The following is a 25,743-nucleotide window of genomic DNA, read 5'->3' on the forward strand; positions in this document are numbered from 1 at the left end:
AGCCAGCCCCAGGTCTGCCGTCTTGCCGGAACTGCTGACCAGGGCTCCCTAATGGAAAGCAGGCGGTCACCTCCTGGAGGTTCTGCTGTGGCCGCCACCGCCCCCCATCTCTTGGCACTGGCCACCCTCCCCCCCCAGCCTGTTCTCCCAGGGGCTCAGGGGAGCTGGCCCACCCTTTCCCCGCCCTGCGGAGGGCAGGCAGGCGCCGGATGGGGTGATGAGGACAGGCCAGCCTGTCCCCTCGGTCCCACCCACCTCCCCCCAATCCTCCACGCCCCCCCCCCCCGCCACCTCCCCAGCTCTGCTTGCGTAACCTCGGCCAGCCTGGGCCGGGCCACAGGAGCAAGGAATGTTTGGGGGAAAGCTGAGATTTGCCCTGTCTGGTATTTGGGCCAACCGCAGGGGTAGAGGTGGGGGCAGAGGAGTGGAGGACGCTTCAGGGCACAGGAGGGTCCCCAAGGAACCGGGGCTGGCAATGATGGGTCAGGGCATGCCTGGGCTCAGCCTGCCAGTCCAGACACCGGTCTGTGGGCTCCCAGCCAGGTCTGCCATCTGGGCCCCTCCTCCCCCCTGCCAGCTGGCCTCACTGGCAGCCAGGCTCCCCCATCCCCAAATAGCCACAGCCACCGCCCAAAAGGAAATTACACGTGTTGAGGCACCAGCCTGGTGGTTAAGGATGTGCACTCAGTGGCAGCCTGCCTGGGCTTGAACCTGGGCTCTGCCACCTCTCCAGGCCTTGGTTTCCTGCTCTGCAAAGTGGGGGGATGGTTGCCTCGCCTCCCGGGAGTGGTGTAAGGATTAAATGAAATCATGCATAAGAAGGGGGTGAGACAGTGCCCAGCACATGCCAGGCCCTCAACAGCAGAGCGGAAGTGTGTGCTGAGGGGTGAGGAAGCCCTTCTCTGCCCCAGGTCCGATCCCCCAAGACACGTCACTTACCTGCGAGACTTCAGACAAGTCATTTTCCTGCCAAGCCTTAGCTTTCCCACGCATAAAATGGAGCTGACAGAAGACCCCTCCTCAAAAGGCGGTCACAAGGCAAAGGCAGGTAGTGGGCAGAAAGTTCCAAGCACAGCATCTGCCCCACAAGTGCTCAGCTTGGGTTGGAGTGGCTGATGGGCTGCTCAAAGGGCATGAAGGAGATTGGGGTCTCTCAGAAACAGACTGAGATGAGGACTGAGTGCATTTGTCTGGGAGACAGCAGCTGTAGGGGAGCAGGGATGTGGCAGAGAGAAGGAAGGGAGCAGTCATGAATCGATGAGTTATCACTGGGGTAATCAACTTGCCTGGAACTTGCCAACTTTAGTTCTCAAAATCCTGCATCTGGAGAACCCTCAGTCCTGGTCACATTGGGATAGTTTGGTCACTCTTGTAATTAAGCAAATTCTCACTATAGGCAGCTGGGGCTCAGTCTCACTGGGGAACCCTGGGGGATCAGAGTCGTCTCACCTGAGGGGTGAGAGAGCTGGGGTATTGATCCTCCAACTCCCTCCATCAGTCACTGGTTGAGGGCTGCCCCCAAGGGATCTGAATTCCCTGGCAGTTTGGGTAGAGCAGACTCCATCCCTAAAGAGATATTACATGCCTGCTGGTGAGGCCGGAGGGGGGGCATGGTAGGCCCCAGACAGCACCAACTACAGGGGGCTTGAGGGGGGGGTCAAGCCATGGGGTGATGGAAGTGAAGTATATCAGGTGGGCGGGAAGAAGGGACTAAGATGTGGGAGAATGATGGAGACAGAGGATGTCTGTATTATTAATCCCTCTTCCACAGAGGAGGAAACTTGGACCCAAAAATGTACTCATTTGACCACGTTTCCCAGGACTGTGTGGCCTCAGGAGAGGGGTCCCTCAGGGCTAGGACAGAAGACATCCTAACCCCAGGGAAGTGGCAATGAGAACCAAGCTGTGTGAGTTTCTGACAGGCCTCTTAAAGTTGCAAAGGATAGAGAATCCAAGCCAAACTAACTAATACAAACAAGGGTATTTATTAACTCATGAATGGAAATGTTGAGGGGCTGTCCTTCAGGCATAGCTGGATCCAGGGACTCAAATGACACCTTAAGGATGGAGTCTCTCTCTACCTCTCAGCTCTACTGGCAGGATTCTCTGTGCAGTGCCAAGATATCTCCAGCTTTAGTCCAGCTGAAAGCCCCAAGGTTATATGTCATTGGCCTAGCTTTGGTCACATGTCCATCTGGAATCAGTCCCTGTGGCCACAGAGAGATGGAATGTGCTGATTGGTTAGGAACATAATCACCACTCTTGTAAATGACCCACTGGCCTTATCTTCCTGCAACAAACTCTCTTCTCTACACTCTGCCGTGCCCAGCCCAGTCCAGCCCATCCCAGCTCTGCCCAGCCCAACTCAGTCCTCCACTGCCCTGCCCTGCCCAGGAGGGAGTTCTGCAGGGACAGCAAAGGAGTATGGTCCACCATTGTAGAGCCTGGCAGAATCAGCATTTAGTACACCTTTATGAAATGCATGTAGAATTGTGTCTGTACGTGTGGGGAAGTTTGCATGGGGAGGGGCTGTTGGTGTTTCTTGGTTTCCCTGAGGCTCTGATCTCAGAGTAGGGATGACTGTGGAGTCAGCGGGTTGCAGTAACACTGTGCGCAGCTAGTGCAGCAGTCTGTTCTTATTTTGGTTGGTGGGAAGAAGAGGCAGGGTTGATGTAGGAGGGAGCAAGAAGCTGATGGAACATGTAGTTTTTTTCCCAATTAGAAGAGGAAAGGAGGGGTCTTAACTCAGTAGCAGTTAATCATCCCAAGGTACACCTTGGGCCTGCCCCTCCTCATCCTATGATGGCATCCAGCCTTGAGACACAGGCTAAGGCCAAATTCCTCAGTCAGCCTTCATCTGACTCACAAGCCCCTCAGGATCTGGACCCAGTCCATAAAATTACTGATATTTAGCCAGGCGTATGGCTGCCTAGAATAAAGAACTACATTTCCTAGGCTCCCTTGCAGGTGGATGTGGCCGTATGTAAGCAGAAGTGGTATGTACAACTTTGAGGAAAGGTGGGTGCTTTTCTGTTTCCTACTGATGGAATGTACATGTGATGGCTGGAACTCCATCAGCCATTTTGGGCCATGACATTGCCTTGGGACTAGAGGCCTTGAATGGTGGAGCAACAAGATAGCAGGAACCTGGATCTCACATACTGTGGAAGGCTGTGCTACCCATGGACTGACCAGTGTTTTGATCACCTCCTATTGACCCCGTTGGTGAAAGAGGAATCACATGCCGTAAATAGTACAAGATGGCCAAACACATGACACCTAATATGGATAGATGAGATCATCTGATGATTAGTTAGTCACATTCACAGGCCAGAATTGGAGGAGGGCACTGAGCCACATGGTTGGGGGTACACTCAGCAGCTGAACCAAGAAGCAGGGGCTGTGGGAGATGGGCTTGGTAGTGACAAAAGGGAGGGGTGACCTCTGGTTCCCATCAGAGGATGTGATTGTCTTGTTTGAATAATTTCTCAGTCTGGCAGAGAGGTGAAACCCATTAGGTCGAGGACCACATGGAGTGTGGCTGGTCTGGCTGATACAGAAACAAGTCAGGTGGTTGGGGGTGGGGATGCATATCTGACAAAAGCAGGGAAACACAGTTAGACATTTGAGGCCCTACGAGGCTCAAAGATATCAAAGCAGCCCCTGGAATTTCAGGCTTTTCCAAACAACCAGCACCAGTCATTTTGACCAGGCGTGAAAAAGAGGTATCTCTCTTGTTTAAGCCACCATTTCTCTCTCTCTCTTTTTTTTTTTTTTCTTTTTTTTGCGGTATGCGGGCCTCTCACTGTTGTGGCCTCTCCCGTTGCAGAGCACAGGCTCCAGATGCGCAGGTTCAGCGGCCATGGCTCACGGGCCCAGCCGCTCCGCGGCATGTGGGATCTTCCCGGACCGGGGCACGAACCCGTGTACCCTGCATCGGCAGGCGTACTCTCAACCACTGCGCCACCAGGGAAGCCCATCTCTCTTTTATTTCTTCTCCCCCCCACCACCCTTTTCTTTTCTTTTTTCTCTTTTTTATTTGGTTGTGCCTGACTAGGGATTGAACCCACACTACCTGCAGTGGAAGCGCAGAGTCCTAACCACTGGCCCACCAGGGAATTCCCTCCCCTCCTCTCACCTCACTGTAGAGCCACAGCATGGATGATGTTCACCAAGGAGAAAGTCTAGAAGGAAAACAGAAGGGAGTCCAAGGGAGACCCCCGAGGGATGCTTATGCTTGAGGGGTGGGCAGAAGAGAAGCCAGCAATGGCCATGGAGAAGGAGGGTCAGAAAGGAACCTGAAAGTATCTGGTAAAACTGAAGATGTGCCTGCCACATACTGGTTGGTGATGGTTAAATGTGTCAAATATAAAATCATATGATAACATTTTATTGGGTCATGGGACCCCCCAGATTAAACATTCTTTCTGGGCACATCTGTGAGGGTGTTTATTAGTCATTAAGTCATTAAGTCATGTTTATCAGTCACCAGGGGAGCCCCAGAAGCAATTTTTTTGACTCTGTTTCCTCTTCCCTGCCTTATTTTTCTTCCTGGCATTTCTCACATCCTAATTTATATTTCTGCCCACTGGCCGTCTCCCCCACCTGAACATTAGCTGCATGGAGGTGGGCACCAATGTCTCCCCAAACCTAGAACAGTGCGTCCTGAGTACCAGGTGATCCATGAACATGTGTTGTGTGAGCGAGTGAAAAAAATCCCATAAGAGGGGAATAGATAAACAGACAAAAAAACCAATGTGTCCTATTAAAATAATAGACAGCAAGATCTAGGACGCACAAGGGACTCTGTCTACACATATTGTATTCATTTCCTGTGGCCATTGTAACCAATGACCACAAACTGGATGGCTTTAAACAACATCAACGGATTCATTTCAGAAGTCCAAATTATTTATTTGGACTTGTGGAGGCTAGAAGTCCAAAGTCGAGGTGTTGGCAGGGTTGGTTCCTTTCAGAGACTACTTTGTCTCTCTTCCAGTTTCTAGTGGTTGCTGACAATCTTTGCTGTTCCTGGGTTTGTAGCTGCATCACGCAAATAAATCTCTGCCTCAGTTTCCACGTGGCCTTTTCTTCTCTCTCTGTGTGTGTCTGTGTTTCTCCTCTTCTGTCTCTTTTAATGACGCCGGTCATTGGATTTAGGGCACACCCGGTTAATCCAGGATAATCTCAGAATCCTTCATTTAAGCATATCTTTTTTTCCCAATAAGGTCATACTCACATGTTCTGGGGGTTAGGACGTCAGCACATCTTTTTGTGGATCCCCATTCAAACCACTACATGGATTAGTGTGAGTCGAGCTAATCTTGTGAAGAAAAAAAGTTGCAGGGCCAGGCTAACAATAGCGATCATTTTCATAAACTAAACATTTTCATAAGTTGGCTGTCTCTGAGGGGAGAACTGGGTGGCTAGTGCTGAGAGGAGAGGGGGCTTGCCACCAAATATCCTTGTATATCTGTTGAATAAAAAATTGGATTGAGATATAGATGACATACAATAAAAATGAAAATATTTAAAGCATACATGAGTCAAAACTCATTTCTGCCACTGGAGATGATCATACTAAGTGAATTAAGTCAGAAAGAGAAAGACAAATACCATATGATATCACTTATATGTGGAATCTAAAATACGACACAAATGAACCTATCTATGAAACACAAACAGACTCACAGACATAGAGAACAGACTAGTGGTTGCCAAGGGGGACGGGGTTGGAGGAGGGATGGAATGGAGGCTGGGGTTAGCAGATGGAAGCTTTTATATAGAATGGATAAGCAACAAGTTCCTCCTGTAGAGCACAGAGAACTATATTCAATATCCTGTGATAAACTATAATAAAAAAGAATATTTTAAAAAAGAATGTATATAGGGGCTTCCCTGGTGGCACAGTGGTTGAGAGTCCACCTGCCGATGCAGGGGACACGGGTTCGTGCCCCGGTCCGGGAGGATCCCACGTGCCACGGAGCGGCTGGGCCCATGAGCCATGGCCGCTGAGCCTGCGCATCTGGAGCCTGTGCTCCGCAACGGGAGAGGCCACAACAGTGAGAGGCCCGCGTACCGCAAAAAAAAAAAAAAAAAAAAGAATGTATATATATATATATATGTATAACTGAATCACTTTGCTATACAGCAGTAATTAGCACAACATTGTAAATCAACTATACTTCAATTAAAAAATACCTCATCATTTCAAAACTCAGCATGGATGCACCTGTGATGAAACCATCACCATGGTTTAGTGAACATTTCCATCACCCCCAAAAGTATCTTCATGCCTCTCTGTCAGCCTTCTCTCCCCCCCTCCCTTTACTCCCCACCCCAGGCAACCACTGGTCTGCTGTCACCATAGATTAGGTTGCATTTTCTAGAAGTTAATGTAAATGGGATCATAGAGTGTGTAATTTTTGTTGTCTGACTTCTTCCATTTGGTAGCAGTTCCGAGCTTTATCCATGTTGTCAAATGTAACCACAGTGTTTTTTAAAAATTATCTTTATTTTTTAAATTAGGATATAATTGACATAAAACAGAGTTTTACGTGTACCATAGTTCGTTCTTTTCTATTACTTGATAGTATCCAGTGAATGGATAGACCAACTTTTTTTTTTTAAATCACATGTTGATGGACTTTTGGCTTGTTTCCCATTTTTGGATGATACAAATAAAGCTGCTGTGGACAGTCATATATGAGTCTTTGAGTAAACATATGTCTTTTTAAAAAATATTTATTTATTTGGCTTTGCCAGGTCTTAGTTGCAGCATGCGGGATCTTTGTTACAGCATGTGGGATCTAGTTCCCTGACCAGGGATGGAACCCAGGCCCCCTGCATTGGGAGCACAGAGTCTTAGCCACTGGACTACCAGGGAAGTCCCAAACATATGTCTTTTAGAAACTTCGGTAAATATGTAGGAGTGAAATGGCTGGATCATATGGTAAGTGTACATTTAACTTTTTAAGAAACTGCCAAACTGTCTTCCAAAGTGGTTGTGTCATTTTCCACTCCCACCAGCAGTCTAAGAGAGTCCCAGTTCCTCCACATCCTTGCCAACACTTGGTGTAGTCAGTCTGGTTAATTTTAGCCATTTTAGTGAATGTGTAGTGGTATATCATTGTGACTTTATTTGCTTTCCCTTAATGACTAATAATGTTGAGTAACTTTTTATGTGCTTACTGCCCATTCTATGTCTTCCTCCTGCTGAATTTTCAATCGTGTGAATATAATACTTATTAAAAATCAAATGATCACACCCATTAAGTTGGCTTGTATCAAACAAACAAACCAGAAGATAGCAAGTGTTGACGAGGTTGTAGAGAAATTGCAACACTTGAGCACTGGGAGGAATGTAAAATGGTACAGCTGCTGTGGAAAACAGTATGGCAGTTCCTCAAAAAATTAAACATAGAATTATGTTCCAGCAATTCCACTTTTGGGTATACACCCAAAAAAACCAAAACAGGGAATCGAACAGATATTTGCACACCATGTTCATAACACCACTATTCACAATAGTCAAGTGTCCATCGGTGGCTGAATGGATAAACAAAATGTGCTATATTCACACAATGAAATATTATTCAGCCCTAAAAAGGAAGGAAATTCTGACACATGCTACAACATGGAGGAACTAGAGGACATTATGTTAAGTGAAATAAGCCAGTCACAAAAGAACAAATACTGTATGATTCCACTCATTTGAGGTCCTTAGAGTTCCAAATTCATAGAGACAGAAAGTAGAACAGTGGTGGCCAGGGACTGGGGGAGGGGAATGGGAAGGGATGTTTAGAGTGATGAAACTGTTTGGAGTGATGAAAAAGTTCTCGAGATGGAGGTAGTGATGGTGGCACAATGATATGAATTTACTTAATGCCACTGAATTGTACACCTAAAAATGGCTAAGGTGGTAAATTTTATGTTATATACATTTTACCACAATTTTCAAATGTGATAAATTTTTTTTACTACAAATAGGCAAGCTTAAATGGTGGTTTCTTTAATAAATTGTACTTGTTACAAATTTGTGTGTAATATATATGTATACACATACACATACAATTTAAGTACAGACCTCCCTGACAGTCCAGTGGTTAAGACTCTACACTTCCAGTGCAGGGGGTACGGTTTTGATCCCTGGTTGGGGAACTAAGATCCCACATACTGTGTGGTGTGGCCAAAAAGTTAAAAAAAAAACAAGTTAAATACAATGAAACGAATGTATTTATATATGTATATATAAAAAACTTAAGTACACTGGAATACAAAATGTATATGAAATGTGTATATACTATATACAATATGTATACAAATTGTCTATATTTATTAAAAAGAAATGTTATGTACATATTGTATTAGTTTGCATACAGGTTTGGCCACAGTAATTAATAGTGGCTTCATGAGGGCATCTTGTATCCTTCTTCTGACCCCGTGCTTGCCTCCACCCTAGCAGGTGGACCCCTCCTCAGAAGCTACCATGTTTTTCTGTGGGTTATACACATACAGTAAAATCTACATATCTTAAATGTGTGTTAACCACAAGTCCATGGAAGCAGTAACAATGCCAGTATGGGAGAAGGAAACACAGAGAGGGCACCAAACTTGGGGGAGGAGGCTTCCTAAGGGAGGTTACACCTTTTTATAACTAGAATATGGATACCTTTCTTGATTGGGATGCTCCCAGCAGGGACGAATGACACATCAGTGCTGTGTTTCTGACCTGGTAAAGCACACATCTGAAGAAGTCTGACTACGTCAAGTGTTGCTGCAGTTGTAGAGCAACTGGAACGCTCATACATTGTTGCTACAGGTGTAGATTGGCACAACCACTTTGGAGAAACAATTTGACACATACCAGCAACTCCACTCCGATGTATGAGCCTCAGATAAACTCTTGCACAGGTTCCCTGGGAACCCTATGTACAAAAAGGCTCATAGAAGCACTGATCATGATAGCCCTCAAATTGGAAATAGCTGCACTTTCCACCAACAGGACAATGAATAAATAAATCATGGGGCATTCACTATATGGTAGTGAAAATAAAAGTGTCCCCAACTACTCACAATATGGATGAATCATAAGAGCATATTGTTGAGTGAAAAAAGCAAGTCATAGGAGACCCCCACCATTATGAATCCATTTATATAAAAGTACAAAACAGGCAAAATAAATAATATATTATTTAGGGATAGAAACATATGAGAATGATAGAACAAAATTCCAGAATATTGTTACCTTGAGGAGGAATAAAGATAATGGGATCTTCAAGGATATTGGTAAAATTTTTATTCTTATACAAGGCATATACATGTATTTAAAATTATTATTTTGTATATTCAATATTTGATAATTCACATTTATCAACATTTGATAATAGGACTATGGCAGATTGTAATTTCCAAAGGTGGCCATAACAATAACTCAAATGCCATGTACTTTTAGAAAAAATATTAAAACTTTACTGCATAGTTATTTAAATTTTGGGACCACATGATTTTCTTACAATATATCCTTCCATTCCCCCATTAAGAGGTGGATTCTATGTCCCATCCCCTTGAATCTGGGTGAACCTTTGTGACTAATGCAATCAATAGAGTTTGGTAGTTGTTATACAATGCCATTTCTGAGCCTAGATCATGAAAGGTGATACAGATTGCTTCTAGTTCTCTCTCATAGGACTTGACCTTGGAACCCCTCCACCATGCTGTGAGGAAGCCCAAGACACTTGGACAGACCACTCTGTTCTGTTCTGGCTGACAAACAGCATTTGCTGACAGACAGCATGAGGCATGAGAAAGCCTTCGAGGTGACTCCAGCCCCAGGTACCATCTGACTACATGAGCGACCTCAAGTGAGAACTGCCCAGCTGAGCCCAACCGACACTTAGGACTGAGAGATAATAATAGTAAATAATTATTGTAATTTTATACCACTGTTTTTGGTGTCATTTATTATACAACAATGGATAACGGATACAAGGTCTCTTCCACTGGGGTAGGTGGGGCTCTGGAAAGGGGATGAGGGGGACTCCCTGTCTGGTTTCCTTCATCTTGCTTAAGGAAGTCACTGACTTAACTCCCTTCTCTCCTCCACCCCAATATCCAATCCATGAGCATCGCCCCTCATCTCTGCATATGACCCCTTTTCTCTTTCTGCTGCTACCATCTGAATTCAAGACTCCATCACAGCCATAATGACCTTTCCCCCTTTAAAAACTTTTAAACTCTTTAAAAAAAAAATTATTTATTTATTTTGGCTGCATTGGGTCTTCATTGCTGCACACTGGCTTTCTCTGGTTGCAGAGAGTGGGGGCTGCTCTTCGTTGTGGTGCGCGGGCGTCTCATGGCGGTGGCTTCTTTTGTTGCGGAGCACGGGCTCTAGGCGCACAGGCTTCAGTAGTTGTGGCACGCAGGCTCTAGGGCGCAGGCTCAGTAGTTGTGGCACACGGACTTAGTTGCTCCGCGGCATGTGGGATCTTCCCGGACCAGGGCTCGAACCCATGTCCCCTGCATTGGCAGGCGGATTCTTAACCACTGTGCCACCAGGGAAGCCCAAAACTTTTAAACTCTTAAAACCTTTTTATTTTGAAGAATTTTTTGATTTACAGGTCTGTGCTATGGACTGTGCTTGTGTCCCCCTGAAATTCAAATGTTGAAGCCCTAACCCCCCACAATTTGATGGTATTAGGAGTTGGGGCCTTTGGGAGATAATTAGGTTAGGCAGATGGAACCTTTATGAATGGGATCAGTGCCGTTATAAGGGAGCTTTCAAGCTGTCTGTCTGTCTGTCTGTCTGTCTCTCTGCCATATGAGGGTACAGCAAGGAGGCACTGTCTACAATCCAGGAAGTGGGCCCTCACCAGACAACAGATTTGCCAATGCCTTGATCTTGGACTTCTCAGCCTCCAGAACTGTGAGAAATAAATGTTTGTTGTAAATCAACCCAGTCTATAGTATTTTTGTTATAGCAGCTCTAACAGACTAAGATAATTTGCAGAGGTGGTTGGTACAAAGAATTCTTGTCTACCCTTCACCCAACTGCCCCAAATGTTAACATCTTGCCTAGCCATGGCACATTTGTCACAACTAAGAGATTAACAATTGTTGGTATAATACTATTCACCAAACTACAGACTTAGTATGAATTTCCCCAAAAAAGGACACTCTGATGTCCTTTTTTTTCTTTTTTGTGGTACGCGGGCCTCTCACCATTGTGGCCTCTCCCGTTGCGGAGCACAGGCTCCGGACGCGCAGGCTCAGCGGCCACGGCTCACGGGCCCAGCCGCTCCGCGGCATGTGTGATCTTCCCGGACCGGGGCACGAACCCGTGTCCCCTGCATCGGCAGGTGGACTCTCAACCACTGCACCACCAGGGAAACCCTGATGTCCTTTTTTGGTTCAGGATCCCATCTAGGACATCACATTTCATTTGGTTATCACGTCTTCTTAGACTCCTCTAAACTGTGCCCGTTTCTTGGTCATTCTTTCTCATGACCTGAACACTTTTGAAGTATACTGGTCAGGACTTTTGTAGAATGTCCTGGTCCTCCATTTGGGACAATCACTTGATGTTTCCTCATTAGAGGGAGGTTATGGGTTTTGGATGCCAGAGAGGTGCGAGTGTCATCGCATCACATCAAGAGACCATGACATGCACATGACTTTTCACTATGATGGTAAACTTGATCACTTGATTGAGGTGGTATCTGCCAGGTTTCTTCAGTGCCAGGTTACTTGTCCCCTTTCCATTCTTTCTTCCTTATAAGTGAGTCACTAAATCCAGCCTACACCCAACGAGGGGAATTAAGCTCCACCTCCTGGAAGGAGGCACATCAAATAATTTGTGGACATATATTTTAAAACTGCCAGTACTGAATAAATATTTTAGGAGAGATACCTTTAGGGTAGGCAAAAGTCCTATTTCTCCTTCAAGTTTCATCCATGAATTTTAGCATCCATTGGTAGATCTTGCTTGCTGCAATGATTACTGTGGTAATTGTGTGATGATGATTTTCTATTTCCCTCCCTCATTCCTTCTACCTTTATTATTTTTATTTATTTGTTTGTTTATTTATTTATTTATTTGGCTGCGTCAGGTCTTAGTTGCGGGATCTTTGTTGCAGCACGCGGGATCTTTCATTGTGGAGCGCAGGCTCTTCATTGTGGCGTGTGGGCTTCTCTCTAGTTGTGGTGCACAGGCTCTAGAGCATGCAGGTTCGATAGTTGCAGAGCGCGAGGGCTCAGTAGTTGCAGAGTGCCAGGGCTCTCTAGTTGTGGCGCGTGGGTTCTAGAGCGGTCAGGCTTAGTTGCCCCATGGCATGTGGGATCTTAGTTCCCCCAAGAGGGATCGAACCTGCGTCCACTGCATTGGAAGGCAGATTCTTAACCACTGGACCACCAGGGAAGTCCCCTACTTTTATTATTAATCCCTCATCTTCTATAAGGAAGGTTGGTCCCTTCTCCCCAATTATTTATTCAATGATTTATTCAATCATTTATTTATACCAGTATGGACTCATGGGTGTTTAATTCTTTGGATCACAATGATCTTTTAAATTTCATCTCAGATTCCATCATCTTCTATTAAAAACCTTCCAGAGACTTCATTCTATGCTTAAGAGTGAAATCCAGGTGTCTTTCTTACCTAGAAGCCTCATACACTCCCTACCTGCTTCCTGGTCCTTGTCTGTTTTCCTTTCTTAATTTCTTCCTTGCTTATTCCTGCTCTGGCCCAACTGGTCTTTTTATGGTCTCTCAATCTTGCCACCCTGAAACCTTTGTTTTTGCTGGTATATTCCTCCTCCTCACCTTCACAGGGCCCCTCACTAACTGCCCTGTTTAAGCAGCCTTCTTCCTTCCTCTCTGATCCTAGCTGGCATTAGCTAACATAAATTAATTTCCTTGTTTATTATCTGTCTTGTTTACTGCTGTATCCCCAGCGCTTAGAACATAGTAGGTGCTCAATAAGTATTTGTTGAATAAATGAATGTGAGAGGCTTGGAAGAATATGAGAGCCAGATCCATTTGATTCTTTAATTATAGTAACAGTTCGCATCTGGGGTATATATGTACCATTCAGGAGCGCTACACTGTAAGGCTCAGTTTCATCATGTGTAAAATGAAGATAATAAAAGGACCCATCTCCAAAACGGTTTTGAAAGTTAAATGAGCTAAAAGCACAGGAAGATGATACTCATAACAGACATTAAACAATTGTTATTACTATCATCTATAAAAGGTGCATAACAGCGACCTACTACATATAACCGTAAGCTCAGAACTGTTTCTGGCAAGTGTAAAGTGATATACCAGTGATTAATGTTGTCATTATTACCATCATCATCATCCAGCCAGGCCGCCCCCCAGACCATCTGAAAAATGTTTTAATCGAATTTCTTCCTTTTATTTTGAAAATCCCTTCCTTCGGCCCGGCCCGGTGGCCCCGGGATGCTCGCCAGGCCTCCGCGCACCCGGACGGGGCGCGGAGATCCCTGGGCTGGGAATTCTGGCCCTTCTGGACGACAGGCTCCCGTCGCCCCGCCCACAGGCCTGGACCACCTGGGTCTCCATGGAAACCCACCAGCCACAAGGGGGCGTGACGCCGTGGAGACTGATGGGCGCCTCTGCCTATTGAGTCAAAGTCATCTCGGCGAGGGGCGCAAATGGGGCCTCTGACGGGGGCGTCCTTGCGGGAAGGCGGGAATACGGCGACAGGCCGCGGGGACTGTACCGTCTCTACCAATCAAGGGCCGAGGTGGCTGTGATGGACAGGCGTAGCGGGCAAAGGACCCGAGTGCGGGCTTTCACCCAACCCGCGGGCGGCAGTGCCGAGAAAGGGCCAATGAAGAGGCGGCGGGGGTGGGGCGAAGAGGCCGGTTGCTCCGGAAGTGGAGGGAGGGGGTGAAAATGGCGCCCAGCTCGAAATCGGAGCGGAACAGCGGGGCCGGGAGCGGCGGCGGCGGCCCCGGGGGCACCGGGGGGAAGCGGGCAACGGGGCGGCGGCGGGAGCACGTCCTCAAGCAACTGGAGCGGGTCAAGGTGAGGCCTGGAGTCTGGGAGGAGCGCGTCGAAGGGTGGGGAGGAGGGACGAGGGAGGCGGAGGGAGGGAGGGCGTTCGCGGGGTGAGGGGTTGGGGGCGGAGCCCCGGGGGAGGGGGGCTCTGAGGAAGGGGTTGGGCGGGGCCCCGGGGAGACGGCTTGGATTGGGGGGGCTGCTGCGGGAGCTTGGATGGAGGGGGTTGGGGGCGGGGTCCCGGGGATGGGGCTTGGATGGAGGGGCTGGGGGCGGGGCCCCGTGAAGGGGGCTTGGATGGAGGGGGCCTTAGAGGCCGCTGGGGGAGTAAGGAGGAAGGGGGCGATCCAGGGTCAGACTCATTTTTCAAAACCCTGCTCCCACGGCCCTTCCGTTATGGAGCCTTACCGCCCCCTTGGCAGAGCCCTTGCTACCGGCTTTGGGATTCCTCCGCCTGGGGTTCCTCTCTCTGTCCAGCTCTGACCACAGGGGAGCTGAGAGTTCCTGTAACTGCATCTGCCTCCCGCATTGAATGAGAGGGAGCTCCCTGGAGAAGGCCTGATCTTCAGCTACCTGAGCAGGGCTCTGTCTCGCCATGAGACTGTAAACTCTCAGTGTGCTGGGATCTTTCCCCCATCAGTTTGGGAGCTCTGGGAGGGCGGACAGTCTGCTGTCAGGTCAGCAGCAACTGGGGCAGGTCTGTGTCTCCATGGATCGGGAGTAGTGTGCCTTGTCCATTAGGCTGGGAACTCTGTGAACGCAGGGCTGTGGCTTCTCCTTTTGACTGGAGTTCCTTGGGCAGGGACAGTCTCCACCCTCAGCTTGATGGCTCCCTGGGTTGGGCTGTGGCTCCGCCCTTAGCTTGGAAGCTCCCTGGACAGGGATTGTGTCTCCCCGGCAGCCTGGGCCTCGCTGACAGGGCTGTTCCACCCTGGGATCTCCTTGAGGGCTGGGCTGTATCTCCCCCATTAGACTGGATAGCAGGGTCCAAGGTGCTCTGATCCCCCAGTGCCCAACTTGTGCCTGCCTGGCCCCCCAAATCCGTACTTGGTGAAGTTTTTGGGATGAGGGAGTCTGTTGGAAGGGAGAATCGGGCAGGAGTTGGAAGGTCACTGGTCAGGTTTATCCTTCTGTCTGCCTCAGCTGGCCCCCGAGGGGCCTCTGTGCCCCGTGTATAGGCTAGTGGGTCGGGAACAGGTGAGTGTAGTTGGTCAAGCCCCCATCCCAGGCTTCTTAGCGGTTCTCGATGCCCACAGCTCACTGTGCAGTGAGGCAGCCTTCAAGAAGGCAGCTCCATGGCCCAGTGTGGGCCAGGGGTGACTGGGGGAGGTGATGCCAGTCCTAGTCCTCAAAGGTTGGGGGCTTAGGCAAGAGGAACCCTGAGGCTATGGAGGTGGGAGGATGGCTCGGGTCCCTGGTGGAGAGTCAGTCTCACGCCGTTTGCACCTTCCAGAGCTTGGACCTCCCTGGACCATTATGGTTGGCAGGGAGTAGGCCTGCATGGCTGGGCTGGACCCCAAAGGTGCTGCTCGGCCTTGGGTGAGGGGACTGGGGGGCTGCAGGCTGTTTCTGCCACGTGGTGCCTCAAGAGCCCTGGCTGCCCCTTCCTCAGATCAGTGGGCAGCTCTCTCCTCGCCTCTTCCGGAAGCTGCCACCCAGGGTCTGCGTCTCTCTCAAGAACATTGTGGATGAAGACTTTCTCTATGCAGGGTGAGGCTGGGGCCAGGCAGGGGGGTGGCTGGGTGGGGCGTCAGGCTGGCCCTGACCTGGTTACTCTGCCCCTCCCCCCATCCACACAGACACATCTTCCTGGGCTTTTCCAAGTGCGGCCGTTACGTTCTCTCCTACACCAGCAGCAGCGGGGACGATGACTTCTCTTTCTACATCTACCACCTGTACTGGTGGGAGTTCAACGTCCACAGCAAGCTCAAGCTGGTAGGGCCAAGCCTGATGCTGGGCTGTCCCTTCCAACAGCATGACTCCCACCGGTCACGGCACCCCTCTGAGCCTCAGGTTTCATGTCTGCAAAATGAAAACAGTGTACTCATGGGGCCATTGTTGAGACTCCAAGTGTTAGGTCGAAGTGTAGGAAATTGCCATTTTTAGAGTTGAAAATGGGTAAACGGCAGCAATTTCATATAGTTTGATGGCTCAAGCCAGGAGGGACCCATTAGCTTTGTTAGGAACGAGCAGGCTGCCACACCCAATTTAGCCCTGACCTCAACTCCTCAAATGCCCCACCCCAGGAGGTGAGTGCCATTAACCCCAGTTTACACATGAGCTCAGAGAGGTGAACAGGTTTCAGGGTGGGTTGGACTTGGAACCGATGTGTCTGGCTGAGCCCCCTCTGCTGGGGCAGGGCTCTCCTTGGCCGTGTCCTATCCTGGGCCCGGCCTCCCTGTGTCCCCCACTTGTGAGGGGAAACGCTTGTGAGTCTCCTCAGCCTGTCCTCAGGAAGGCAGAGGGGTGCTGGTGGGGGCTGTTTGGGGCTCCCTGGCCTGGTACTGCTGGCTGGTGCAGCCTCGGGTGGGCCCTGGGCCCGCTCGGACCCCCGACCCGAACATGCCTCTCAGGTCCGGCAGGTACGGCTCTTCCAGGATGAGGAGATCTACAGTGACCTGTACCTGACCGTGTGCGAGTGGCCCAGTGACGCCTCCAAGGTCATTGTCTTCGGCTTCAAGTGAGACTTAGGGATAGGGTGGTCGGGGGTGGGTAGGGCGGGCGCGTGGGCCAGGCTCTGAGGCTGTGCTGGCCCCCAGCACTCGCTCAGCCAACGGCATGCTCATGAACATGATGATGATGAGCGATGAGAACCACCGGGACATCTACATCAGCACCGTGGCCGTGCCACCGCCAGGACGCTGTGCCGCCTGCCGGGACGCCAGCCGCGCCCACCCAGGTGAGGGGCCGGGGCCTGGGGCGCAGGCTGCCTGCTTCCCCGCCCTGGGGCCACAGCTGAGCCTGCATGGCCTGTGTCGCTGCAGGTGACCCGAGCGCGCAGTGCCTGCGGCATGGCTTCATGCTGCACACCAAGTACCAGGTGGTCTACCCCTTCCCCACTTTCCAGCCCGCCTTCCAGCTCAAGAAGGACCAGGTGGTGCTGCTCAACACCAGCTACTCCCTGGTGGCCTGTGCCGTCTCGGTCCACTCGGCAGGTAGGCCCCCATGTCTGAGGACAGGCCCTTCGCACGTGCGCTGTCAGCCTCGGGGCCCTGTGACCTAATGACTTGGCCAAGCGGCCCTGCGAGCTCGGTGCTGTCACTACCCCGCATCACAGATGAGGAGACCAGGGCCCTGGGGAGATGAAGTCCCTCATCCATGGTCACACAGCCAGGAAGTGGGAATGTGGGATCCAAACCCAGCCACTCCCCACCCCAGCGCTGTCCGCTAGAACTTTCCACAGGGCTGGGATGTTCCAGGTCTGCTGTATCTGTTATAGCTGCCACCAGTAGCCACTTGACCGTGGCTCATGTGACCAAGGAACTGAGTTGTTAAATTTAATTTTAGTCATGTTAAGTTCAAGTAGTCACATGCGATCTGTGGCTACCATGCTGGACAGTGCAGTGCGTTCTCTGCAAAAAGAGAAATGTTGATTAAAAATTTCAGGGAGTGGTTAGCAGACAAACGGCCTTCTTACATCTTTGATGATCGCGGAAATGCCAGTGAAAATCAGGTGATGTCCCCCAGCAGAGTGGCAGATGTTAAAAAGCTGGATAGTGCCACTGGCTGGTGGCAGCGTGGGGCCCTAGGGGCTCTCCCGCTCTCCCAGGGCGTTATGGCAACAGAGGTGCCTGTGGCCCAGCAGCGCTGCACCCAGACATGTCTGAAGGTTTGGTGGCGGGAGCCAGGGGCTGCCTGGTGTCCATCGCTGGGGTTTGGGGAGGTAGGACAGGGTGGGCACTTCCCTTAGGTCAGCAGGGAGAGCCCCAACGTGCACATCTGTGGAGAGTGTACCTTAAAGACATGTTCAAGTGCAGAAGAAACACAAGAAGATCTATCACCTGATACTGATACCACTTATATTTAAATTTAAAACGTGTTCCAATTTTGCCAGAATGCAAATAAAGATGCCCACTGGGAATTCCCTGGTAGTCCAGTGGTTAGGACTCTGTGGTTTCACTTAGGGCCTGGGTTCAGTCCCCGGTCGGGGAACTAAGATCCTGCAAGCTGCGCAGTGCAGCCAAAAAAAAAAAAAAAGATGCCCACTAACTGCATTTAAAATGGTTGTCCCTGGGGGTGTGGGAGGGTAATGGACATGAAAAGAGGATTCTATGTATATAACTAAGCCCACAGACCAGCAAGGGGCAGGGTGCTTTGTCCTCAGGCCTGTCCAGGGGCCTCCCACCCCTGCCCTGGCCACCTGTGCCGGCATGGGCAAGGCCCTGCTTCTCGCCAAGCCGTGAGCCCCCAGGAAGCCAGGCCTGGATGGGGCCGCCACCCCCTGCCCCGTTAGGAAGGACCACATGGGACAGGATTCAGCCTGTGTGCACACAGCCCAGGTGAGGGGCATTGTCATCAGTGTTTAACACTCATCTCACCCTAGGAGGGTATTCACACAGAGGGGGAGTTTTGACTTGAACATTTTCCACTCATTCCCCCTCCCCTTTGGAAGAAGTGCCACCACTCTGGCAGACAGGAGTTCGTTGGCAGACTTGTATTGTCTCTCAGTGTGACCTTGGACAAGCTTCTCTGAGCCTCAGTCCCGAGTCTGAACTGGGAGGACAGTTCCCCTCTCCAAGGGTTGCTTGAGGGGGGCCCAAATGAAGCAGGGCAGGCAGAGCCCAGGGCCTGGCCATGGTGCTGCTCAGTGAATGCGTTGGGTTCTCCACACTGACATTCCCCAGAGGGGGATCTGCCTCCCAGTCAGATGGAGTCATAGAGGCCTGGGATTCGGGCAGTCTGTGCCTGTGCTGGTCTGGCTCGCGTTGGGAAGGACAGAGGGCTGTGTAGTAAACTGTCAAACTTAAGTGGCTTTTATCTGGTATGATGATGACATGTCAGCTTACCAAGGGCAGGGATTTTTGTCTGTCTTGTTCACTCCTCAGTCCTCAGTATGTGGCATAGAGCAGATGCTCAAGAGTAAGGTTTGAATGAGAGAGAGAGAGAGAGAGAGAGAGAGTGTGTGTGTGTGTGTCTGTGTGTGTGTCTGCGTGTGTCTGTGTGTGTCTGTGTGTGTGTGTGTGTGTAAAAGTCCTTTTTCCCTTTTGGGTGTTTCAGACTGAGGGGTCTCCTCATGGTGGGTTTCTAAGAACCCCCCAGCATGAGGGAGGTCGGAAGAGCATTCTGGACTTGAACTCATCTATTGACCTCTTTCCCACATCCATCACTTTTTATCTTTATGTTCCAGGTGATAGCAGCTTCTGCCAAATCCTGTACGACCACACCACCTACCCCCCGGCCCCTCCCAGCCCCCCTGGGCCCCAGAGCCCAGAGATGCCCCCTGTTCTCCCCACCCTCTGCCCCGAAGCGGCCCCAGCCCGGCCCTCTGGGACCCCCGAGCACTCGCCTGCCATCGCCAAAGCCAAGGAGTTTGTGGCTGACATCTTCCGCAGGGCCAAAGAGGCCAAGGGTGGGACCTCGGAGGAAGTCCGGCCACCCCCCTGCCCGGGGCCCTCGAGCAGCCGCTGCCGCCTGCCCTCTGAGCCCCTAGCCCCAGGTGGGGAGGCGGTGCCCCGGGACAGCCCCCTTGCAGCAGAGGTGCCCGCCTCCGAGCCTGGATACGTCAACTACACCAAGCTGTATTATGTGTTGGGGTCCGGTGAGGGGACGGAGCCAGAGGATGGTGAGCGGGGAGCCCACCTGGTGGGGTCCCAGGCGTGGGAGGCTGGCCTGGAGGGGCCTCTAGGCCTCCTACCGCCACCCCTACCCCCACATCCTGCCCCCTCAGAGTTGGAGGATGACAAGATCTCCCTGCCCTTCGTGGTGACTGATCTCCGTGGCCGCAACCTACGGCCCATGCGGGAGCAGGCTGCCGTCCAGGTTGGTGCTGGCAGCGGGCAGGCCAAGGGGCAGCTCCCGGGGGACTTGCTGGGATGGCAGTTGGCGCAATCCTCCCCCTACCCCTCTGCCCACTGTCCACAGGGTCAGTACCTGACAGTGGAGCAGCTCACACTGGACTTCGAGTATGTCATCAACGAGGTCATCCGCCATGATGCCACTTGGGGTCACCAGTTCTGTTCCTTCAGCGACTACGATATTGTCATCCTGGAGGTGGGCCCAGGCGTCGGGCAGGGCAGGCCCAGGGCCTCCCAGCTCTGGGCAGCACTCTCAGTATGTGTCACCATCCACACCCCGCCCCCCAGGTCTGCCCAGAAACCAACCAGGTCCTCATTAACATTGGCCTGCTGCTCCTGGCATTCCCGTCCCCCACCGAGGAGGGCCAGCTCCGGTGAGTGGGCAGGGACCCCACCCTCACCCTTGCCCAGCGGCGTCCTGCACTCAAGACCTCTCAGTGGGGGGAAGGGGGGATGTGAGAAGACTCCCCCTGCCCACCAAAACTTGGATTGGCCACTCCATTACTGCTCCAAAGATAAAGGCCCCTCTGGGTAGCCTGGGTTCAAGCTCAGGGACCCTGTGGTCCAACTCCCTTTCTCCTTTGCTCACCATCCCTCCCTGCTGTAGACCAAAGACCTATCACACCAGCCTCAAGGTGGCATGGGACCTCAACACGGGCATCTTTGTGACAGTCAGCGTGGGCGACCTCACTGAGGTCAAAGGGCAGACCAGGTGAGGCAGGGCCGGGGGCCAGGGCTGGGGGTGGGCTGGGCCAGGGTGAGGAGAACTGCTCACCCCCTCTCCCTCAGCGGCAGCGTCTGGAGTTCATACCGCAAGAGCTGCGTGGACATGGTCATGAAGTGGCTGGTGCCTGAGAGCAGCGGCCGCTATGTCAACAGGATGACCAACGAGGCGCTGCACAAAGGTGGGCCCCGTGACCTGACGACAGTCCAGGACCGAGGTCCTCATCCTGGGGCCAGGCCAGGCCCAGAGCATGCACTAATTCCTAAGTGTTGCTGAATGGAGGAGCACATTGGCTGAGCTAGTGGACACTGTGGCACTGGGTGAGGGGAGGGCAGCCCAGGCCAGGGCCAGGGGGCCAGCTCAGGTGTGGCACCTGGGGGCCCCCAGCCAGTCATTCAGTCATTCAGCAGACATTTTATTGAAAGGCTGCAGGCAGGAGGCAGAGATAACTTTGCAGGGTGCCTGCCTTCCAGAACCTTTTGGGCCCATATCAAGTCGGGGAAAGAGGCCTCTCCTACAGCCTGGGCAGGCCAAGGTTCCAAGGCTTTGTCCCCACCCTTCCCTGCAGGGTGCTCACTGAAGGTTCTGGCAGACAGTGAGCGATACACGTGGATTGTGCTGTGAGGGCCCGGCCGCCCTGGACACTGACTCCAACTACCTCCGCGGCCTGGGAGCTGGCCGCCTTCCCGGCAGCCTCTGCCGACCGACCGATGACCGGCACTAGTGTTAGGCTGCGGGAAGGGGGCTGGGCGGGGCAGCCCCTGGTGGCCTGAGAGTCTGGACGCTTCTTATTTATGCCTATTTAAGTTGGAAAGGGGCAGAGGGAGGGAGCCCCCTGCCCCACCAGCCTTGAGCGCCCACCTTCACCCTAAGCTGGGCATGGGCCCTCGTTCCTCACGAGTTTGCCCCTTTTCTCGGCTACAGGTGTGGACGTTGCCCCCCTACCCCCACCCCAGGGAGGCCAGATGGATCCCATACCCCTGCTCTGTTCACCCCCAGCCTCTCCCCCGACCTGAGGTGGTGAACCTCATGGCCATCACACCTCCCCTTCCCGTCCCTGTTGTTCCTCTTCACATAATAAATGTTTTATTTCTGAACCTCACTGAGTTCCCTTTACTGCCTGCCACTCAGGTGCTCGGGGCCCAGCTGGAGCCCCCAGCCCCAAGGTTCCCACCAAGGCCCGGCAAGTCAGCAGTAGCCAAATATCACAGCGGAATTTATTGTGTTTTAAGAAAGACTACAAAAAGGTAGAAAACAGCTCGGCACACTAGACTACCACACGCGTGGACACTTTCACCACCAGGAGAAGGGAGGCCCCGAGGGGTAGGGAGGGGGAGTCGGCAAGCCACCCCAAAAGCTGTAGCACACGGAGCACACAAAATAGTGATTTTTATACAATAGATCAGGTTTGTTTTTCCTTTTTTTCGCTTTTTGCCATAAACATCTATCTCACAGGTTGAAAACACTGAGAAAACCGGAACAGATAAGGCCATGATGGTTGGAAAAAAACCCAAGAAGTTACCGACTCCGCTCAGGCGGCGCTCACAAATCGCACAATAGTCATGTGGAGGGCGGGGATCGCACGCATGGAGGAGAAGCACGGTCTCCAGGGAGAGTAGGAGCATAGAGATTCCATTACAAACCAGCGGCGAGGAGGGCCCAGGACTCAGGGTCCAGGATCTGAGCGAGTGGAGCACCCAGCCCTGGCTGGGGCAGGCATGGGCACTTCCGGGCCCGCTGCCTGCAGCAGGTCCCTCTGGGCTTGGCGCCCGGTCCAGCCTGCTGCTCTTTGGAAGCTGGAGGTGGTGCCCCTTCTGCCCTCCCCCTATCCAGGTCGGGAAGTGCCCCTCTAGGGCTGCGGGGCAAGGGAGGGCCCAGCTCTGGAGAAGATGCGACACCCACAGCTTTAATTGCACTTATATACCAAGGAGTGGGAAGCGGTGGGGCTGCTGGGGGAGGGATCCCGGGGCTGCTGCTGACAGTGGCGGGTCCCCAGGTGATGCCCACCTGCGCCCACCCGGGGCTCAGGGCTGGGCCTAGGACAGGCTGTGCAAAGCCAGCGAGCTGAATAAGTTAACAGTTCCGCAAGGGAGGGGGCCTGCCTGCCTGCCCCCTGGGGGGGGGGCTGGGGGAGGGAGATGCGGCCTTCGGGGCCAAGGGGCCAAGCTGGCTGCCCCAGGGGGCACCTGGGCACGTCGGCGGGTTCCTTAAGGCACGTCTTTTGTGTCAGAGTTTGCAGCTGCGGCTCCGCCCGGCCCTGTGATTGTGCCCGTCCCATCCGGGGCAGGGACCCCTTTACCTTCCCTGTCTCGAAGGCCCCCTCCCGGCCCCGGCCGAGGCTGGAGCGGTGACAGCGAAGCCACAGAAGCTGTGAGGGACCCTGGCGAGGAGGGGCAGCAGGGTAGGGCGGGCGGGCCGGCGGGGTGGGGTGGGGAGGCCACGGGCTTAGCTGGAGGGCAGCGCCTGCACGAAGAGGCCGCGTGCGTCTGTCCGCGCCAGCTTGGCTGGTGGCTCCAGAGCCTCGGGGCCCAGCGCGGGCGACCCGCCACCGGCTGTGAGCGAGATGTCCTGCGGCAGCTCGTCCTCGCTTTCCTCCTCCTCTTCCTCCTCCTCGTCTGGGGTACACGGACCAAGCCTGGCTCAGCGCGGGGCGGCGGCGCCACCAGGCCGCCACATGGCGCCCCAACCGCCGCCTCCTCCACCCCAGCCTCGCTGTACGCCGCCCCCTGGACTCTGGCCCTCGGTAGGGGCACGCTTTACCTACCTTTGTCCGGGTCCAGGGGGTTCAGCGTGGTGGCCAGGTTGGCGAACTGGAAGGAGGAGAGAGGAGAAGGAATGAGGGTCCTGCCTAGGGGCGCCCCGCCCGTGCCCTCAGCGAATCCGCCGTGCGCACCTCGCCCATGACGGCAATGGGGGTCTCGCCCTTGGCCTGGGCCACGCGATGCTCGATCAGGTAGTACATGTACTCATCGTAGAGCAGCCGTATGAGATGGAAGGAGCCGAAGCTGGCGGCGCTGCGCAGAGTCAGGTCCCGGATCACCATGGAGCTGGGGGAGGCGACAGAGAGGAAATCCTCAGGCCGAGACACGCCCCGCGCCCCTCTTCCCTGCCGTAAGGACCCCAGACCCGAGCAAGCCCAGCTACCACCGCCCGGCCCCGCACAGGCTTCCCGGTCAGAGAGGAAAGGCGTCCTTCAGAGACGGAGGAGGGCCCGAGCCCCGCCCACCACCAGCAGGACCCTCGACTTCCTAAAAGGCACCCGAGTCCCCCAGGGGGTGGGGCTTTCTCTGGTCCAGCCGAGAGGGTGGGGCTGGGACCCTCATCCAGCCCCACCCTCCTCGAAGAGGCGGGGCCTTCACTGGCCCCATTTTGGCCTGATCCCAAAGCAAAGGAGCCTTCTCTGGGTCCCGCCCTGGTGGGAGGAAAGTCCTCCCGCCCAGCCCCTTCCCCGCCCGCATCCCGCCCAGCCAGCGCGCACCTGTAGAAGGACCACTTGAGGAGGAAGAGCTTAGCGGCCTTGGGAAAGCCGGCGCTGCCCTGGTAGGGCTTAAGCACTTGGCTCACGACGCCGTCCAGCCAGGCCGCCCACTGCTCCAGTGAGTTCTGCTGCTGCAGAGTCACTTTGAAGTCCTGCTCCAGCCGCTGCACCACGCGGTCCTCGCAGCGGCATACCCACGAGGCCTGCTCCTGGGACACAGCGGGCGGGTGCCCGGGGCTCAACCGCCGCCCCGGGCCCGGACCGCCGGGCCCTCCCGCGCTCTCCTGCCCCGGCCACGCTCACCTGCACGTTGGCGAAGTCCACGCGGTTGAGATCGCTCAGCATCTGGTTGATCTGCGCGGTGTTCTGCAGCACAGCGCGCGCCGCCTGCGCCAGGTGGTTGAGCGACGTGTAGCGCCGCAGGGTCTGCGCGAAGGCGCCTGCCGCTGCCACCTGTGGGGCCCAGGGCTTGTGGCTTCCGCGGAACCCACCCCGCACAGCCCCCTGCCCCACCCAATGCGACCTCTCTGAGCCTGTTTCTTTCTCCTAAAAGGGAGGAATGTGCCTTGTTGCTTTCGTTGGGAGATCAAAGGGTCGGGGTTTTCAAACTTTGGGCGACCACCCACCCAAAGAATGCCTCCAAAAAAAATCAATGTATTGTATCTGAACAGCATTATTATTTTTCATCAAAGGACACAGGTAAATCTCGGAGGGCATTGCCCAGAAAGGGCACTGCTTCCATAACCTGTGGTTTCATTTTGTTTGTATTATTATTCCCTTGAATGTCAGCTCCGGGAGGGCAGGAGTTTTGTGCATCTTGGTCATTGCTGTGCTCCCAGCACTGAGAACCATGCCGAGCACACAGCAGGTGCTCAATAAATGTGTGTGGAATAAATGAATGAATACATAAGTCTTGCCCGTTCTGAAGGGCTCCCCCAGGATCCAGCTTCTACTCTCTCCACAGGCCCCCAACCCCAGCCCTGTGTCCATCATACCCAGGGGTCATTCTTCAGACATCCCTTTCTGTTAGCTGTCTTGTTGGCATTTTCAGGACTTTGAAAACAAACTTTTTTTCTCTCTCTCTTTTTCTTTTTGCTCAAGAGCAAGCACACCCCATCTAATTCCTCACATCTTGGTAGTTAGTGAATGCAGCATTGACAAAGAGGGCTATTCTGTTTCCTTATAGATGTTTTTGTTTTTTGGGTTTTTTTAAAGATTTTATCTCTTTCTGAACACCTAAAGCACTTTCTGTTGAAGCTCTCTGAAGAGAACTACTTCAAGTGTGCATTTGGTTTTTATTTTTTTAAGATGCTGTGTTGCATACAAAAACACCACACACAGGTTGTGTTTCAGAAGTGGGCTCCTGAGGAAGCTGGTTTGTAAAGACAACGCCCAAAGCTCACTCTGAGGGGACAGACACGGGGACAAATCTTACCGCCTCTGTCAGGCAGAAGAGACCGAGGCCCCGAGACCACCCCCAGCCGGGAGGGAGGCCCCGGGCTGCG

The 25,743-nt window shown here is 52.7% G+C and overlaps 2 protein-coding genes across 3 annotated transcripts in view; one reads left to right on the forward strand and one right to left on the reverse strand.

Annotated features, from left to right (window-relative positions):
• Positions 1 to 13,902: 13,902 nt before the first annotated feature.
• On the forward strand, positions 13,903 to 21,857 carry DCAF15 (DDB1 and CUL4 associated factor 15). The gene is made up of 13 exons (XM_081231152.1): positions 13,903 to 14,049; positions 15,635 to 15,732; positions 15,822 to 15,957; positions 16,596 to 16,702; positions 16,782 to 16,921; positions 17,007 to 17,177; positions 19,370 to 19,804; positions 19,910 to 20,001; positions 20,104 to 20,232; positions 20,325 to 20,410; positions 20,644 to 20,748; positions 20,826 to 20,941; positions 21,329 to 21,857. Exons 1-13 carry the CDS (start codon positions 13,918 to 13,920, stop codon positions 21,382 to 21,384), a joined length of 1,803 nt encoding a protein of 600 aa, XP_081087278.1. The 5' UTR covers positions 13,903 to 13,917; the 3' UTR covers positions 21,385 to 21,857.
• A 108-nt stretch (positions 21,858 to 21,965) lies between these two features.
• The window catches only part of RFX1 (regulatory factor X1), a 32,176-nt gene continuing 28,398 nt past the window's right edge, over positions 21,966 to 25,743 (reverse strand). For both annotated transcript variants that reach the window (XM_081233470.1, XM_081233469.1), the window contains exons 17-21: positions 24,542 to 24,691; positions 24,239 to 24,447; positions 23,654 to 23,807; positions 23,525 to 23,570; positions 21,966 to 23,375 (exon numbers count right to left, since the gene is read on the reverse strand). In XM_081233470.1, the coding sequence (XP_081089596.1) occupies positions 23,206 to 23,375; positions 23,525 to 23,570; positions 23,654 to 23,807; positions 24,239 to 24,447; positions 24,542 to 24,691 (729 nt within the window). In that variant the 3' untranslated portion in view covers positions 21,966 to 23,205. The remainder of the gene's footprint in view (positions 23,376 to 23,524; positions 23,571 to 23,653; positions 23,808 to 24,238; positions 24,448 to 24,541; positions 24,692 to 25,743) is intronic.

Source organism: Mesoplodon bidens (assembly GCF_964165515.1).
Source record: "Mesoplodon bidens genome assembly, chromosome: 4".
NCBI classification, from domain to species: domain Eukaryota; kingdom Metazoa; phylum Chordata; class Mammalia; order Artiodactyla; family Ziphiidae; genus Mesoplodon; species Mesoplodon bidens.

Excerpts from the sequence above, each read along its gene's own strand:
- DCAF15 (XM_081231152.1), top strand. The coding sequence starts at position 13,918 with ATGGCGCCCAGCTCGAAATCGGAGCGGAACAGCGGGGCCGGGAGCGGC. Across the intron at positions 15,733-15,821 it reads GAAGACTTTCTCTATGCAGG|ACACATCTTCCTGGGCTTTT; the intron begins GTGAGGCTGGGG and ends CCATCCACACAG. Across the intron at positions 16,922-17,006 it reads CGCCAGCCGCGCCCACCCAG|GTGACCCGAGCGCGCAGTGC; the intron begins GTGAGGGGCCGG and ends GTGTCGCTGCAG.